Here is a 16,666-nt window from a genome sequence, read left to right on the forward strand (position 1 = left end):
CTGAGTACAGTAAGGGTTACTATTAAATAAATACATAAATAAGAACTGCAGGGGTTACAAAAGTAAAACGGACAGGTGTTCCTAGGGCATGGGTGCCACAACCTTAAAGTACAGAAAGTATTTTACTTTACTTAAAGTAAACTTAAAGTACAACCAATCACCCTAAACTCATATTATATTTTTGTTTATTTGTGTATTTATTTATTTAGAAGTGTGTGTCTGTGTGTGTGTGTGTGTGTGTGTGTGTGTGTGTGTGTGTGTGTGTCTGTGTGTGTGTGTGTTTGTGTGTTCTTGTCAATGGTCCAGGTAAGCTTGTGGGTGTGTGGGCGGATATGAGGGTATGAGGTTTAGGTATGGGGAAATTTCAGGGGACAGAAGACTTGTTTGGTATACTTTTTGTTTCATGCTGTATGTCCCATGGCGGATTTTTTAATGTTAAAACCAATAAGAATTATTTCGAAAAAAATGTACTATGGCTTTACATGTCACAAACAAATTGTGAGTTTTTTTGCTCTGGAACTGATTTTTATTTTTTTCTTGTGGATGCATATATACTGCAAAAATTCTACAACAAACAGAATGAAATCCCCGCAAAGAACTTCTAGGGAAGAGAATACCCACTTGAGGATGTGTTCCTGGGTTTGTCAGACAGTTTTTAGATTAATATTTTATTCTACTTTCTGAAATTTTAAAGAAAAATCCTGAATACTTTTATATTCACTTTTTCCTGAATATTTTTTAGCCGTTTAGTTCCATGCATCCTTATTCTTTGAGGACTCACTCGTGGGCTTCCTCTAGTTCTATACAGTCATTTTCTGATAAAATGGGGGAAATATGTCCCTACACCCATTACTTTATATTTATAGATTTGTATGTCTATCCATTTTTCTTTCTTATTCCTATTAATTCCTATATGTGACAATCATCAAAGCATTTCACTGCAAGTCCTGTTATCATGCATTTCTGACCTCTGCTGGTCATCAGAAACAACAGCAATTAAACCTCCCAAGAAAAAGAAGACTTGAGACATTGTTATAGGTTTTATAAAATGTATATTAATATGAAGACATAAAGTGCATACAGTCTGTATGTGCATACAGTCATAGGTCAGTAAATGAATAAACCTCATCTTTAACAGTATTGAAAGCATATATCACTACTTTCGTATGAATATAGTGATCAGGATGATCATTTGAGATTATTATTGCTATAAATATTTCATGCCCCTGAATACAGTATATATGTTTTTGGATTTGCATAGCAGTCCGTACAGTAAGATCAAGAGGAATAGGACTATTGTCATAGGCAGTGATACACATTCCACTTGCTACAGATCTTTCTACAAGTATTGCTTATAAGTAAGAGGATAAATGACATCACAATACTGCTCTAAGTCACTTCTCCATGCAACTGTGGTTCTGCACATTGGTGCAATACATGCAGTACAATATGAAAATGAAGAGACACAGAGACATCTTAGAAACATGCCAATCTTAGAGAATCCACACTCTGTGACTGAATGTTGGATAAGATATTGATCTAATGCAGTACAACAGTACTTTGCCAGCTTAATGCTTAATGCTACAGATAGAGTGCAGAAAGGAATCAAGTACCTTTGATTTCAACCCTAGCTTATCCTTCCTCCATCACTTGCAGAGAACCGTTGTGTCCATGTTCAAGAAGCGAATGTGCATCCTCGTTTCAATTTCGATTCCCTTCAGAATCTGTTTTTTAAAAATATATTAAAGTTACATTTTGGCATGACCATTTCTAATGTAATTTAGTTTAAAGCAGAAACACCTTTATTTCTACAATAAGTTAAATTAAATGTGTCTATTAAAATTGTCTTTTAATATAAAGTTTATTTAAAGCAATTTCAAGAACAACAATAAAATGAAGAAAATGTACAGACCTTCAAAAAATGCTCAAATGTGATCCCTGCATAAACTTCATCTGGACCCTGTGGAAGAAGATATTTTAAAAAATGCTGTAAATGTAAGCAGTGACATGGGAGTTCTGCTATTTAGAATCCAGACCAGACCCAAACCTCTCTGTGACCTGACACATAAGAGTAATGCTCAGGAAGAGATGTGAAAAAAATGGGTTTTACCTATTTTAGTGCAAATCTGGAATGATAGTTTAAAAAATGCCATATTTTCCCTATTCTAGCCTTACTCTTCTCAGTTTTCTTCCACATACTTATTATTGTTCTTCAGCAGTGTTTTGTTTAGTCTGTGTTTAAACGTTTGCTCTTCATATAGCACCATATGAAGCATCTGAGCTGTGTGAGTGCAAAAAAACCCACAATTAAAACTCAAATATGTTACAATTTTGTTTTAGGTAAATTGGATATTCCCAAACATTACTTAACTTTTTTGAGTTAGTTGAACATTTGTAGCTGCATACACAGTCAGTTTAGTCTGTTGCCATTGACCACTTCTTTTCTACTGTTTTTTGGCACAGTCTATTTGCATAATCAGTGTGGTGTCCCCCAGTTTCCCCCAGAAATTAACAATTAGTGTATAGTGATTTTTCCAGGCTACCTTAGGTAAACCTCAAGATCATATTATAATTATTATAATGTATTATAATCCTCTGCCTGCCCTCACTGTTGTAGGCTGTAAGTACAAACACACATTCCTCAGCTGCTGACTCTGTGTTGGTTGCATGCTATACTGCTCACTGTATAACAATGAGATCAAAAAATGACTTCACCTCAGGGGACTACTTGTGATCACCCACACCTGTTTAAGCGGTAAGGTGTTATTTTGTGAGTGAGGCTGAACACTGGCTACATGCTCATGGCAATTATTGAAATTCGAACAAGAACTAACAGTCGGTGTGTACCGAATAACAGCAAAACTCATGGAACACAATACTGCTTCCTGTATACAACGCACAGTCATTTATATGTGAACAAACAAATGCTGAATTTAGGTCAGAACTTACCACCTTGAAATAAAAACAAGACACAGCTAAATTGCTTTTCACTATACAACACTTCACACATACATTCTTCATTAAAATACAATCATTATGTGAAGTGCAATACATGCACGGAATTGCGTTTAGGTAGTGATGTGCAGAAAATGTGCCAAAATGAAAAATTATAAATCCTTTGTATTGCTTTATGGTGAATCATTCTCTAAACAGGGCATCATGTAATTCAGTCTTATGTATAGTCAACTGAAAAATAATTGAACACAAAATTAGGTAGATCCACTGACTATATAGATAATTTTTACTGACCTTAATATTGCCCATTGTGATTCATTGTGCGTTTATTTACATGAAAATACTCATTTTTGCCAGTAGGGGAATTTCCAGGGCCACGGCATGGACTGCAGCAGGTGAATGTGTGTTACTTGAAGCTAATAGTATTTTTTTTAACCCAAGATTAACCCTCTGTAGCATGATAAAATAGCTGAGGGGAAAAACAGCTATTTTTTGTATTTTGTAACAGTGATGTAACTGTTACAAATTAAAAAATCCCCTGGAAAAAAGTCAAAATAGACTTTAAAATTAAGGGACAGTGTAAGATTAAAAAAGTGGGTTTGCCTGAAACATGAGCAGCCATGCCATAGATGGATAAAAAATATTTTACAAACTTTTAACAGGCAGTATTAGTTGCCTAAAAAACATACATTTGCTAAAATTATTATTATTGTTGTTGTTGTTTATTGTTATTATTATTATTATTATTATTATTCACTGCACTTTAAAAAAAATGGAACAAATTTGAATTAAAATGACAATAAGATCATTTATATAAATCATCCACTAAAATAATTATAGGGACAGCCCTACACCCAATGTAAACTTGTGCATTTTAAGCATTTCTGATACTGACACATTTATATAAACTTTGGCAGAAGTTACCTCATTTTTTTATTGTTCTAATTTAATTGCGATTTCTTTACTCAGCTCGAGGTTACCTTTGGAAAGGATTGCCTGCCCTGGCCGTTTTGCAGTGTTGGTAGTTGTTTCCCTTGTAAATTATTTACCCTTATGACTTGTGTGTATAGTGTTTCACTTGTTGTAGTAAAATGATTGTATTTCAGTGAGAAATCTATCTGTACCGCCAGGTGGAAAGCAATATAGCTGTGTCTTGTTTACATATCAAGTTGGATTCAGTTCTGACGTTTAAAATGCAAATTACCATGCTTTTCAGTAAATAGCTTTGCTTTTTATATTGGCACATATTTTGCATGCCTGTATTAAAATGCAATGCTATGTACTGTATGCACTATGCACTAAAATTTTCCTGAGGACTGATTGGATTCCAATGTAGCAGCAATTTCTCTCCTTATCTATGAATCGACTGTATTTCCAGGATACTGAAGAGAGTAGATACTGTACCATACGACCCACTGACATGTTGGCAACCTCCAGCATAGCAGCATCTGCAATGCCCTTGGCCGTCTCCCTCCCGAGCGACCCACTCCGAGACAACAGCTCTTCTACCACCTGCAGAACAGCAACACACATTTAGATGAGATGCACAAAGTATAAAATGCTGCTATCTTACACTGTTTAAAACTACTAGCTCTAATACAAACAGCCAAAATGCTATTCTGGCTGTGTATGTATTAATATAACTACATGTTAAAGTCTTCAGTGGTCTGGTTCTATTCAACCTTGTAAACAATTCTGACTCAGTGTGTTTCTTTAGACTGGAAAGTTTCACACCAGTTTCACTCTGAACAATTTTGTTTGTATAAATACACAGAGAATTATGAACGATCAGTGGAGTTCCCCTCAACACAGTTTAAACAGTCTACATGTTTCAGCATTAGAGAATTTTATAAACAATATAATCAACTATTTTCAGTCCTTTCAAATCTATTCTGTCATTTGGCCTGGTCCATAATAATATCACTGTAAACAATTACCTGTTACATGCAAGAATGTTTTACTAATTTAAAGGTAGTTTACATTTTTTTTAAAAATCTATAATAATTCTACATTTTTTAACATTTTTTATTATTTATCGGATAAAATCATTTATAAGATACTATTAAAGTTTCTATATATGTGGATAAGCAAGTTGCTACATTGCATTTCTTTACAGGGGTTGTAATAGGAACGACTGACTGCAAGACAAAAATATAGTTGTTTTATTTACTACCTAAAACCTCAACTTAAACAAAATCAGTAATACTAATGCTAATAATAATGCTGGTGAAACAGTGAAAACTTTAGAAAATATGCTTCAGACCTGAAAGCATTGATAAACCTGTTTCTGAGGCATTAAACAGCATATTCATAACTATTTGGTGTAATACCTTTTTTTAGAAGCAAGTTCACACCAGTCCATTTAATTAGTGTTTTCAGCTTCTATAACCTTCTGTTAGAGCAAAAAATGTAGCTGCATCTTCCTCATGACCCTTGCAAAGAAAAAGTTTAAAAAAGGAGGAAGAAGAAGCTGCAGACTGTCAAACCACAAGTTCTCATTAATGATTAATGACCTTTACAGAGGAGAGAGTAGCAGCATTAACTGTGCCACACCAGTAATGTTGCCGTCTAAAAGTTATGGCACAAACACCCTCACATTAAATGACATATTTTTATGTGCTGGAAGTCTATATTTAAAATATTGACTTCCAGCACAAGCCAATAAATCTGGATCTCGGTGCTTAGAAGTTTCTTACTGGGCTTAAACATACTTAGACATACTTTATTTTATATATATATATATATATATATATATATATATATATATATATATATATATATATATATATATATATATATAAATGCATCATCAAAAAATAGTTGCACCTATCTTACACCCTGCGCAGGCATGTTGCGATGCTCGTTGCTATCTTAAACGCTGCCAACAGTCTATTATAACGCCTATTTTAACCTTCGTCTGTGTTGTTTAAAAAGCAACGGTACTTACGAGTATATCTACACCGATGGACATGGTGGTCTTAAAATGAGGTGTTTGAAAAATACAGGTGCTTGCTCCACTGACTGAATACAACCTAAGTAAACATCAACATTCAGACGATGATTGCTATCTTGTGCTGTGACTCAACAAAAAAAGGGATACAAAATAAAATAACATTGAGGATCCTGTAAATGACCTGCTTGTACACTTTTCCTGTGCTGAGAAGCGTTGGACACATCCTGGTAGCTGCACTGTTAAAATAGCAATTCGCCAAGTCAGAGCGCACCTGGCTCTTAAAGGCACAGGCAAGTGACACGCTGATTGGTTTATTGCACATTACGCACAAAACACACCCATGATTAATTAAGAGAATTAGTATGTGCCTAATTCACACCCTAAATCAACCTGTTGATAGCTCGCCTAAAGATCGATAAAATAGGGCCCTTAAATTGCAATACTACTTGGAAGGAAGATAAAGGTTACCAAGAATAAAGTCTTAGTGAAGAGGCCATGGCATTTTGTACAATGCCAGATGCATCTTTGGTCTGAATTACAGACACTTAGCTACAAACTACATTAATTAGGTCCTGCAACCAGTGCCCTACCCTTTTTTCTAAACGCAAAATATGGAGAATTATTCCAAAAGGACAACACTTGTCCACGTACTGTGGACAATTTTAGCTTGACTTGAACACACGGATACTGTGCCATGGCCAACCACAACTCCAGACCAATGTGTGAGATGCTGTTTTATAAGGTATCGTCACTAAATCTACAGAATTATTCAAACTGCATGAAAGGATTATTGCAGGACACTATTAGGAACCTCTACAACTCTATGGCGAAATGTGAGGCATGTTGCTTTAGACACTATTTTTTGTATGTGTAGCTCAATAAATATCGCTAATATCAATTTAAATGTTTAATCATTTGTAGTTTCTAGTTACCTTTATGTCGCTTCCGAGAAGTGTAACAATCCAACACTCCTTCTGGGTGTAACTTTTTTTTGATGATAAGTAAATATATTTATGTAAAGTACCAGTCCAAAGCTTGGACACACCTTTTCATTCAATGTTTTTATTTATTTTTTTCTACATTGTAAATTAATACTGAAGTCATCCAGACTGTGAAGGAATACATAAATAATCATTTAGTAAAAGTTTAGGTGCCTCTTATCTGGGGAGCTGTTAACTTGCATTTTTTGAGGCTGGTAACTTAATCTGTGCAACAAAGGAAACTTTTGGTTTTCCTTTTTTGTAGTGGTCCTGATGAGAGCCAATTTTTATCATAGTGTTTTTGATGGGCTTTGTGACTGCACTTGAATTTTTTCAAATGGACTGATCTTCATTTCTTAAAGTATTTTTTTGTTATTTACTTATATGAGTAGTTCTTGCCATAATCTGGATTAGAACATTAATCAAATAGAGCTATTCACTGTATACCAACTCTACCTCTTCACAACTTTACAACTGATGCTCTCAAACACATTAAGAGGCAAGGAATTCAAGTAATTAACTATTGACAAGTTCAGCACAGCTCAAAGCTGTCATCTAAGCAAGAGGTGCTACTTTGAAGATTTAAAACATATTTTGTTTTTTGTTTACTAAATAATTCCGTGTGTTTTTGTCAGAAGTCATGTTTGGATGACTTAAGTAATAATCAATTTTAAAATAATAAAAAAACACAGAATTTCTGGAAGATCCAACATATGTGTATGTGAAAGTAAAAAACACATCTTACATGTCTGTATTCCTCCAGTGTTATGGTCCCATCATTGTCAGTATCGTGCATATTAAACAGGACTGTCAGGAGACAAAAAGAGTAAGCATTAAAAATTGACGTGATGCCGTGCGGTGGCAGAGTCAAGTGTCCACTGCTGAGGACTGTGAGGAGAGACGCTGCACAGAGAAAGCCTTGTTGCTGTTTCATCTGATTCAGTGTGTCACAATAAATGCAGTTCTTTATACACTACAGGATACACTGTGATAAAGACAGCAGTGATAGTTCTTTTTTGATATCATATGTAATTCAAATGTATCTATTGTGTGATTCTGTCTGAAGTGTAGATGCATTCTCACAGCGCAGTTTGTCTCTCCTTATCCCTTCTCTCTGCTCTTCTGTCATGTGCACAGACGGTGGTCTGAAATACGACATGACAATGAGGAACTCCTCAAAGCCGATCTCTTGCACTGGGCCTTCACTGTCTTTACGGAGGTTTCTGTTGAAAAAAAGCACATTAGTACAAAGCATATAGCATAAAAATACCAGTAGTGGCTACGGCTGTCACCATGTTTTATGTTTTTTTTAAAGGTCAATCAATAAAAAATTTAACAGAACAATAACATTGTTCAGCCATGTTATGTTGCACGCCTTGCTGAAACAGATGTACGAATGCACAAACATACAGCTTGCCTGTAAAAAAAAATCCTTGCCAATAGAATAGGACTTTCTGGAGCAGACAAAAATGAACCTATTGGCACCATGTCTAATGTCAGGCATGCGTTAGAGAGGTATATAGCCCCTAGCGATGAGCTGTGGAGCAGGGGAACTGGGAAACATATATTCTGGAAGAAACAATGTATAAGCAATCCCCATATATCTTTTGAATGAAAGAGCAACATCAGTGTAAAGAAAAGCCCTTTGACATAGATACCTGGATTTAGCTCTGTTTCACTTTCTAATAGAAAAAATGCAAATAAGTTTCGGGCTGACTGTTTCCAAGTAGTAGAACACCTAAAACAAAACTAGAACTAAACTCAGTATCATGGAAACTCTAAACAAAGGTTCACCCTAAATTAGCCATGGAAACTGTAAACAATTGTTGCGTTACAAAGCTCAGACTGCATTTCTCAGCAGCTACGTCATAGTAAGCTCTCCAAACTGAAGGAAGCTTCCTTTACAAAATTCAGAGTGATTTGGATAAAGCAACTAATGCATATTTTGCTGCCCGTTCTTATATATAATATTATATACAATTATTTGCACATGTATAATGTGAAGGGAAAAAAAATAAAAAAGGACACCATTAAAATGTAAAACTGTTTTTTTCTGAGCTGGATTACTTGCTGAGATAATGGCAGACTGGATTTACTGTGTGAGCTCTGTTTTCACGCTGCCCCATAAGTGTTTAGCTAACTCTGATTTCTTTTTGGCTGAGGATTGTGCTGCTGCTGAAAGAAGTCCTAAAAGAAATGAGTTATTGTTTGGAATAAATTATTCTGCCTTTTCACATACTCAACTGAATGATAAACAAGTGATTTTATTGCCATTTTTGGCCTCATATTTTTTGTTGCCAAATATTTGTTGCATTCCTACTAAGAAGACTAAGAGTTTTTTTATTGAACTGCCTAATTGAGAACCCATCTTCCCTCCACTCCAGTCTAGGCTTTGGAACACAACTAATGAGCTGTAAACAAAGGTAGAACTTAATTGTAAATGTAGGAAAATTGGTATTATAAGGTATTAACATAGTTTGTGAACAACAAATGCACTGACCTTCCATCAAAGAAAGCCTCCACAATTTGAGATTTAATTGGATTGCTTGCTAGATCTGGAATCGTGTTCAGATCGTCTCTCCTTCAAAAGATAAAAAAAAAAACTAATCATTTTCAAACAACATTTAAAAAAATACACACACAGACACACATAGTATAGTTTATGCTTGCAGCATACTGCCCAAAGCCTAGTTTTATCCAGAATGAAGTCTACAGGCAGCCAAAGTGACTGTCTGTATACCAGTTCAGCTGAGGAAGACTCCAGGTTCCCTTCAGAAGCTGTTCTGAGCTCAAACAGCAACTGTGACAGGAATCTCTTAAGCTGGCAGCTTTCATGCTGCAGTATAAACATTCCCACACACCCCTGCTTCTGAGCCATCTTCATTCAGTTCCAAGGTAATTTGTGGGCTCCGGTCCCAAGGGATGTCAAATAGGCTGCCAAATCGGGCTATAGATGTGATTGAATGCCTGTGCCACATCAGCAGTTGTTGGAGACACAAGAGTAGGGCTGCACAATAAACACTGTAAATAAGCACTGACATTGTGATGTTATTTTGTATATGTATTGTAGTATTAAAAATATCCTTTACAGATTTAATCTGAAGAATTGCATAATAAAAGAAAAAAAATACATTTAAAAATCCTCATGTTCCTCAAACTGGCAATTGGGCACGGCAGTAGTGGATTTTGAGGTATTGACCAGGAGGTGCTTTTGTTGAAGCAACAGTGGTTAAGAATCAGTGGACAATGCAAAGATCTGTGGTTCGTGGTCAATGCCAAATTCATCCAGCGGGAAATGCAAATTTGGAATGGCTAGGTAAATAAAGAAAGCGGTTGCCAGGTAGCGTCCACCAGATGTTTGTAAATACCTCTCAATACCTCAACAATACAGTAAGAAGCATCAGTGGTGTGCTCAGAAGTGGATCCACCAGCATGGCTGCATTAACCATGGTATTGGTGAGCACCTTGGACATGTCCTGTGACCAAATACTGGAGTGCTTTTGGATTATCTTGCTACAACACTGTTTAAAGGTTGCACTATTTTTATTTTCCCAATAACTTGTTGCAACATCATTTATTGTCAACATTGCCTATTGGTCATAAGACTACCAACTGACAGCTTTCCAAAATTCTTATTATATTCCATTGTCCATTATTTGACAATAGAACACATCGCATAATTTACAACGTAATGCATTTTTACATTGTGGGCACCAAAACAACAGGTTATCACATCTTTGTCAAACTGTTTGCTGGAAGGCCTTTAATGCTGATACATTTGCGGCTAAAATGAGGTTTTACTTTGCAGGACAACTGATGATTAATGGTATCAGCATTTAATCCATGCTTTCTGTTGGTGCTGCATCACCAGACCAGACAAAGACATTATCTCACAGCTGTATCGAGACACATTCTAATAAAGGAGGTGTACTTGTCATTGACTGGTGGAGTTTTCAAGCAGATGCTCTGCTCTAACAGCTGTGAAGTACCTGGGAGACATTGTAATATTTCACGTCATCCATATTGATATATTTTAGTGCTAACTGAGACTGTGCAAACCATGTAACAGCTTGTTTCACTAAAAGCAATCTGACTGAAATTCACATAGGCTTTTAAATCAAAATACCTACACCTGTATACTAAAGGCTATTCATTTATGTTCCTTTTCCTGTATATATCTGTAATGCTGAAACTATTTTTCTAGTAAACTTTAATATATTTTAAATTCTAAACTTTGACTTAATGATCATCTTTTGATGTTCTGGGATTTCTCACATCTGAGTTTTATCAAAGTCATGCTGTGGTAAATTACCCTACAGTACATTGTGAGGTGCTATCTTGTGAGTGAGGTTGAACACTGAACAGCATGCTCATGGCAAGGTGATGTGAATTATGTCAGTTGGATCGCGGCCTGGTAGTTGCTGCCAGATTGATGGGACATTCTATTTCTGCAGTAGGTTTAGACAATGCTTTAGGGAAATCTAGGTTCTGTCCTGCCAGTTTATTACTATAACATTTTGATATAAATATAAAAGGTTGAAGGTAGTTAGAAAACTACCTTAGAGACCACAAAACCGTGATACTTAGTTTTAGTAAGACTAAAAACTAAAACTAAAATACTTAGGTCCATAATCTTCCACAGCCTGACCTTCATCCAGAAATGCTGTATAAAAGGAAAAAGCCAAAAAAGGGGCTGGGCAGTGTGAGCAGATGTTGCTGTAACTAAATATGCAGTTAAATATTTTGCTTGCATTCCATTAATAATTTAAAGTATTATGTATTTTGTGTAGTATTTATAAAATGTGTTTCTTATTGTTTTTTATTGTTTATTGTCTTAAAGTTAATCCTGCAGATATTGAGATGGAATGTTTAATTAGACTGTTCTTAATATTTAAAGAAGGTTACCTTGTGCTACTTGCCCAATGTCTGTTATAAAGAATTGATGTGATAAGAACTAATATAATAAAAATCTGGGGCTCCAAATTCCCCCAGGTGTTTAAACTTCTAAAGGGCACTTAATTTGATTCAAGGATTTTGATGCTTCCAATAAAACTTTGTGATTGCACTGTCAGAGGAGGAGAACAGGCCCGAAGGTGGGTTAACAGGGGTCATGGTCCTGCAGCTCAAGACTGTTGGAAACTGTTTACAGATCGTCTAGGCTGGTCTTTGATGGTTACGTTTATTGTGAAGGTGGTAATATAGTGGAAAACACACAATATACTGGTAAGATAGTTAGTTAACCAGTATGGTCTAACGTGGTCATACTGGTTGTTTAGCAAGATGAAGGTTGACACTTATAGGTCAAAATCCAGGCTGGTCAACAACTCTGGTCAACAGAGAATTTAGAAAATATGTTGATTTTCATAGCTGACATTTGACCATGTAAAGGTAAGGAAAGTTTATTCCATCCTTCTTAATTATATTTTTTTATTTCTTGCATTATAGAGTGAAATTTCTATAAATAATTTGTAAATGAAGAGACATTAATACTAATAAGGCATTTTATGGATTGTGCAGCATTTTTGGACGGAATGTCCTGGACCTTGTAGTCCCAGTTGAATTTACCCAGAGTCAGAAGCTTGGATTCTGTCCAGTTGACAGGAGAGTCAGACACTATAATTATTTAGCAGATGGACTAATGGAAGGAAGAATTAGAAATAAAAAATTTGCAGCTGCTAAGGTGCTCTGAAAAGGAAAAAAAGGATGCTCCCAAAGCAGAAGCCAGTAAAGCATATGCAATCCATTAAAAAAAGGTTGACATAAAGAAAGGGGGTCAAGTGGAGGTCTGAAAGACTAAAGAACATTTTACAAGAGAACTGCTTGCAGGACTGTTCGAAAGGTAATTAAAATCTTGCTTGCATAGTACATTGTACACTACATTTCCACATGACTGGATTGAAGTAATTACTGAAGGTTTCCCTTTGAGAAATGTCCAACAGAGAAGAGAAATTGTGCACTGTGAGGTATGGCACTGGGCAAAACCAACCTACCGTAGCACATCACTGTTGTGGCTTAACTGCTTGAAGCGGTTGTGAAGAATCCCAATCTGCTCCAATGAGACTGTTAAATGAAGGACAAAACAAAGTCATCCTTCAGTGCTGTCACTGTCAGTAGGCAGAGACCTTTACAACAGAGAAGGCTTTATTTACTTTATTCAAAAAGTAGAATTTGCTGCATTTACAGCTTCCAGACAAATGTTTTAAACTGTTATCCCCAATCTACACTCAGAATCTTCATAAAAAAGAAGTAGTAGAATTATTAGGTTGCAGTTGTCATATATTAAATAGTTACTTTACAATGATTGTAGAGAGGTGTAAGAAGGACTACATTTTTGTGTGGGCATGTAAAATAAAGTGTGTGAGCTTGATGTTGTCAATTGCAGAGTACTCACTAGAACGAAGGATAGACCAAAACGAAGGGGTACTTAATTTTTACAGACCATAATACAACACAGCTTTCACACAAAAAAAACTAATTTCATTTCATTAAGATCATTCAGTCCATGTCTAATCAATGTAGGTTTAGGCTTTATTCAGTCCCACCTACCCACTAAACACACATGCACTGTATATAAGCGAGGGACAGATGAACAATTTCTGTTTGGTGTATGATCATGTGTCTAATCCCAATTTTATCTTTACACTCAAATCTACTTTTATACACTTTTTTCTTTGTCACACCAAATGTGAACCAAAGTTAAATAAAACATCCAGAATGTAATTAAAAATAATCTAAATTATTGTTGTGTATTCAGGTGAACTAAGTTACATTTTTTGGAGAAAAAACTTCATTATTTGGATTTTTATGCTTAGTTAGGCCTTTTAATATCTATGTACTGTCATAAAAAGGTGTAAATATACTTTTTTGCTCATCAAAGTGCAAACAGGTAACCTCAAAGGTTGAACATGATACTTCAGGTCTAACTGTGTCACTTAAAAATAGAAACAAAACAAGTACAAACATGGTGCTGAAGACATACCTTACCCAGTAATAAGAGGGGTACCACCCTAGTGACAGTTCTGTACAGTTTATTTAAGACTGTGTGTTCTCCACAAACTGACAAGAAGTTATTTTAAGTGACATAACAGCCTATATTTTATAAAACAATCTCATCTTATGTTTTCTTATATACAGCTCTGGAAATAAATTAGAGACCACTTAAAATAATAAGTTCTTTGATTTTAAGTGAACTGAATTGAAAACCTCTGAATATAATCAAGAGGGAGATGGATGATCAAGCCATCAAACCAAGCTAAATTGCCTGATTTTTTTGCACCAGGAGTGGGATAAAGTTATCCAAAAGCAGTGTGTAAGACTGGTGGGCTAAGATGCATGAAATCTGTGATTAAAAAACAGGGTTATTCCACCAAATATTGATTTCTGAACTCTAAAATCTTTGTGAAAATAAACTTGTCTTCTTTGCATGATTTGAGTTATGAAAGCTCTGTATCTTTTTTGTTATTCTCATTTTCTGCAAATAAATAGTATAAATGACAATATTTTCTTTTGGACTTTGGGAGAAATGTTGTCAGTAGTTTATAGAATAAAATAGCAATGTTTATTTTACTCAATCATATACCTATAAATAGCAAAATCAGAGAGCTATATATGTAATATATGATCTGTAAAAAAAAAATCTATCCAGTAATCTGAGCAGGATCTCTCCTTGTGATTGTCAGGTGGAGGGCAGGATGAAAATAGGAAAGTTTTCACCTCCTCTGAGTTATTTATTCCACACAGCTGCCTTTTATACAACTGATCCCCTCTGGCTCAAATTCAGGGCAGGCACTGAGCCTCAGTATAAAGCAGTTAAAATGACTGCAGTCTGCATCCTGACTCAAACCAGCCCAGCCGAGCCCCACAGAGCCCTCATTACTCTCAATACAGCCCGGTATAAACAGCACACTGTCAGTACAGGTTTCTGAGAGCACTGCAGTACTTACAGCCCGTCTTCTCAGACAGAATATGATATTGGTGATCGTCAGGGACGGAGTGAAATGCCCCCATCTCTCCTCTGAGCTCTTCCTCCTTCTCAAGCTGTCAGATCACCATCCGGCTCTTTCAGTTTCGTGTGAAACAGGCGCTGCTGTGGTTTTGCATGCAGATGCAAATTGTAGATTACTGTCAGTGGAAGCGAGCTGGAGATAATTTCCCCCGAGGTCCTAAAGCTTCTGCCCTGAGCTCAGCTCTCTCCACACGGTGATCACAGCATTCACGCCTGAACGCCTAGTGCGCATGTGCTCCGTACTTTACGGTAAACTGAGTAAACAGAACGCCCCAAAACAGGGAGACCTGAGAACACATTTAGACACATTTAGAAGATATTTGCATGTTTCCAAATTCACACTCACACAGAGACGCAGGTCTAACTAATGCACTTATGCATTTTTTTTTTTATCATAAATGTAATTAAGATAAGATAAGATAAGATATACTTTATTGTCCCGAGAAGGGAAATTTTTCTTGGACTTCACATAGATACATCCTGCTGCACATTAAAAAACATACATTTAAACATATACCCTGGACACTGTGTTTTTTATACATTCCCTCTGACCCAACACAGACTGTATTGCACAACCCTAGACCTTGATTATATTGCACATTCTCTCGAACGCTACCATAAGCTATACTACATATACCCTATACTTTATTATTTAAGAGCTTTATAGAAACTGGCACAAACGAGTTCTTATATCTATTGAGCTGGCATCTTGGCATCCTATACCTTCTACCGGAGGGGAGGAGTTGGTATTCCTGGTAAAGCACATGAGATGGATCCGCCGCTATTTTCTGAGCTCCTCTGAGCACGGACTGTTCATAGGTAGCCTGGAGCGGGTTATATTCTTTTTTCCCTATAACCTTCATAGCGGTCTTGACCACATAAGTGAGCTGAGATTTTAACTTCACTGAAATATTACCATACAATTCAAGTAATTAAACTGAACATTTATTGTGCTTATCACATTTTAATTTATTTCATTATTGGTTTTTTTTTACCTAATAATTTTAATTATTTGAGAAATACGTTATGATAACTTCCTTTTTTGTTTATATATTCACTAGTTTTTTTAACTAGTTAAATAAAGTGGAAATTTGGAATGATTTAAATGAACATTAAACTGTAAGTTATAGCTCTGTATGTGTGTAAAAGCTTATTTATATAAATTATCAATAAACTATTTTGAGTTACATGTACATTTGTTGTTATTTGACAGAAATGAATTACCTTGGAATACATACGTTATTTGTTTTCCACCGGCAACAGGACAGTGAACGGCTCATGCAAGTTTAAAAAAGACCAAACACACACACACACACAAACACACACAATCAAAACTGTACTGATGTTGGATTTATTCTCAACTGGATCATTCTCATGTTTCTTATAAAATACAGCTAAATCAGCTAAGCTGGTTCAATGTTACACAGTTGAAAGAGCATGTATTGTGTAATCAAATTAATTGTTACTCACATTGGCAAATTTACTGTATATTTTGGTACAGAAAATGTAATCAGCTATTCATTGGATATTTAACATGCAGTCTGTTTGTCTTTAGAATGATCCTAAAATGTTTTCATTTTAACGTTTTTAAATGTTCAGCTAACGTTGCTGCAATGTTGCTTGTGTATTTGTTTAGCTGTAAACGTCCTAATAATGTTGTGATGCAAAACAGTTTTATGTTACGTGTTTTCAGAACATTCCTGAAATGTTATTTATGTAACGTTACAGTCTAAACTTCCTGGAACCTTTTTTGAATATCAAAATATGTTTTGA

The 16,666-nt window shown here is 35.5% G+C and overlaps 1 protein-coding gene across 1 annotated transcript; it reads right to left on the reverse strand.

Annotated features, from left to right (window-relative positions):
• Window positions 1–1,023: 1,023 nt before the first annotated feature.
• tescb (tescalcin b) lies at window positions 1,024–15,108 on the reverse strand. The gene is made up of 8 exons (XM_049473576.1): window positions 14,832–15,108; window positions 12,879–12,948; window positions 9,389–9,469; window positions 7,972–8,111; window positions 7,634–7,695; window positions 4,360–4,467; window positions 1,913–1,960; window positions 1,024–1,724 (listed from the first exon to the last, which is right to left on the reverse strand). Exons 1-8 carry the CDS (start codon window positions 14,893–14,895, stop codon window positions 1,647–1,649), a joined length of 651 nt encoding a protein of 216 aa, XP_049329533.1. The 5' UTR covers window positions 14,896–15,108; the 3' UTR covers window positions 1,024–1,646.
• Between the last annotated feature and the right edge of the window lie 1,558 nt (window positions 15,109–16,666).

The sequence above is a fragment of the Astyanax mexicanus genome, chromosome 1 (assembly GCF_023375975.1).
Source record: "Astyanax mexicanus isolate ESR-SI-001 chromosome 1, AstMex3_surface, whole genome shotgun sequence".
NCBI lineage: Eukaryota > Metazoa > Chordata > Actinopteri > Characiformes > Acestrorhamphidae > Astyanax > Astyanax mexicanus.

Bases quoted from the DNA above. Each gene is read 5' to 3' on its own strand.
- tescb (XM_049473576.1), bottom strand. From the start codon at position 14,895: ATGGGGGCATTTCACTCCGTCCCTGACGATCACCAATATCATATTCTG. The intron at 8,112-9,388 runs GTCAGTGCATTT...TTTTTTCAACAG, and splicing joins GAGGCTTTCTTTGATGGAAG to AAACCTCCGTAAAGACAGTG. The intron at 1,961-4,359 runs GTACAGTATCTA...CTTCTTCCACAG, and splicing joins ACATGTCAGTGGGTCGTATG to GGTCCAGATGAAGTTTATGC.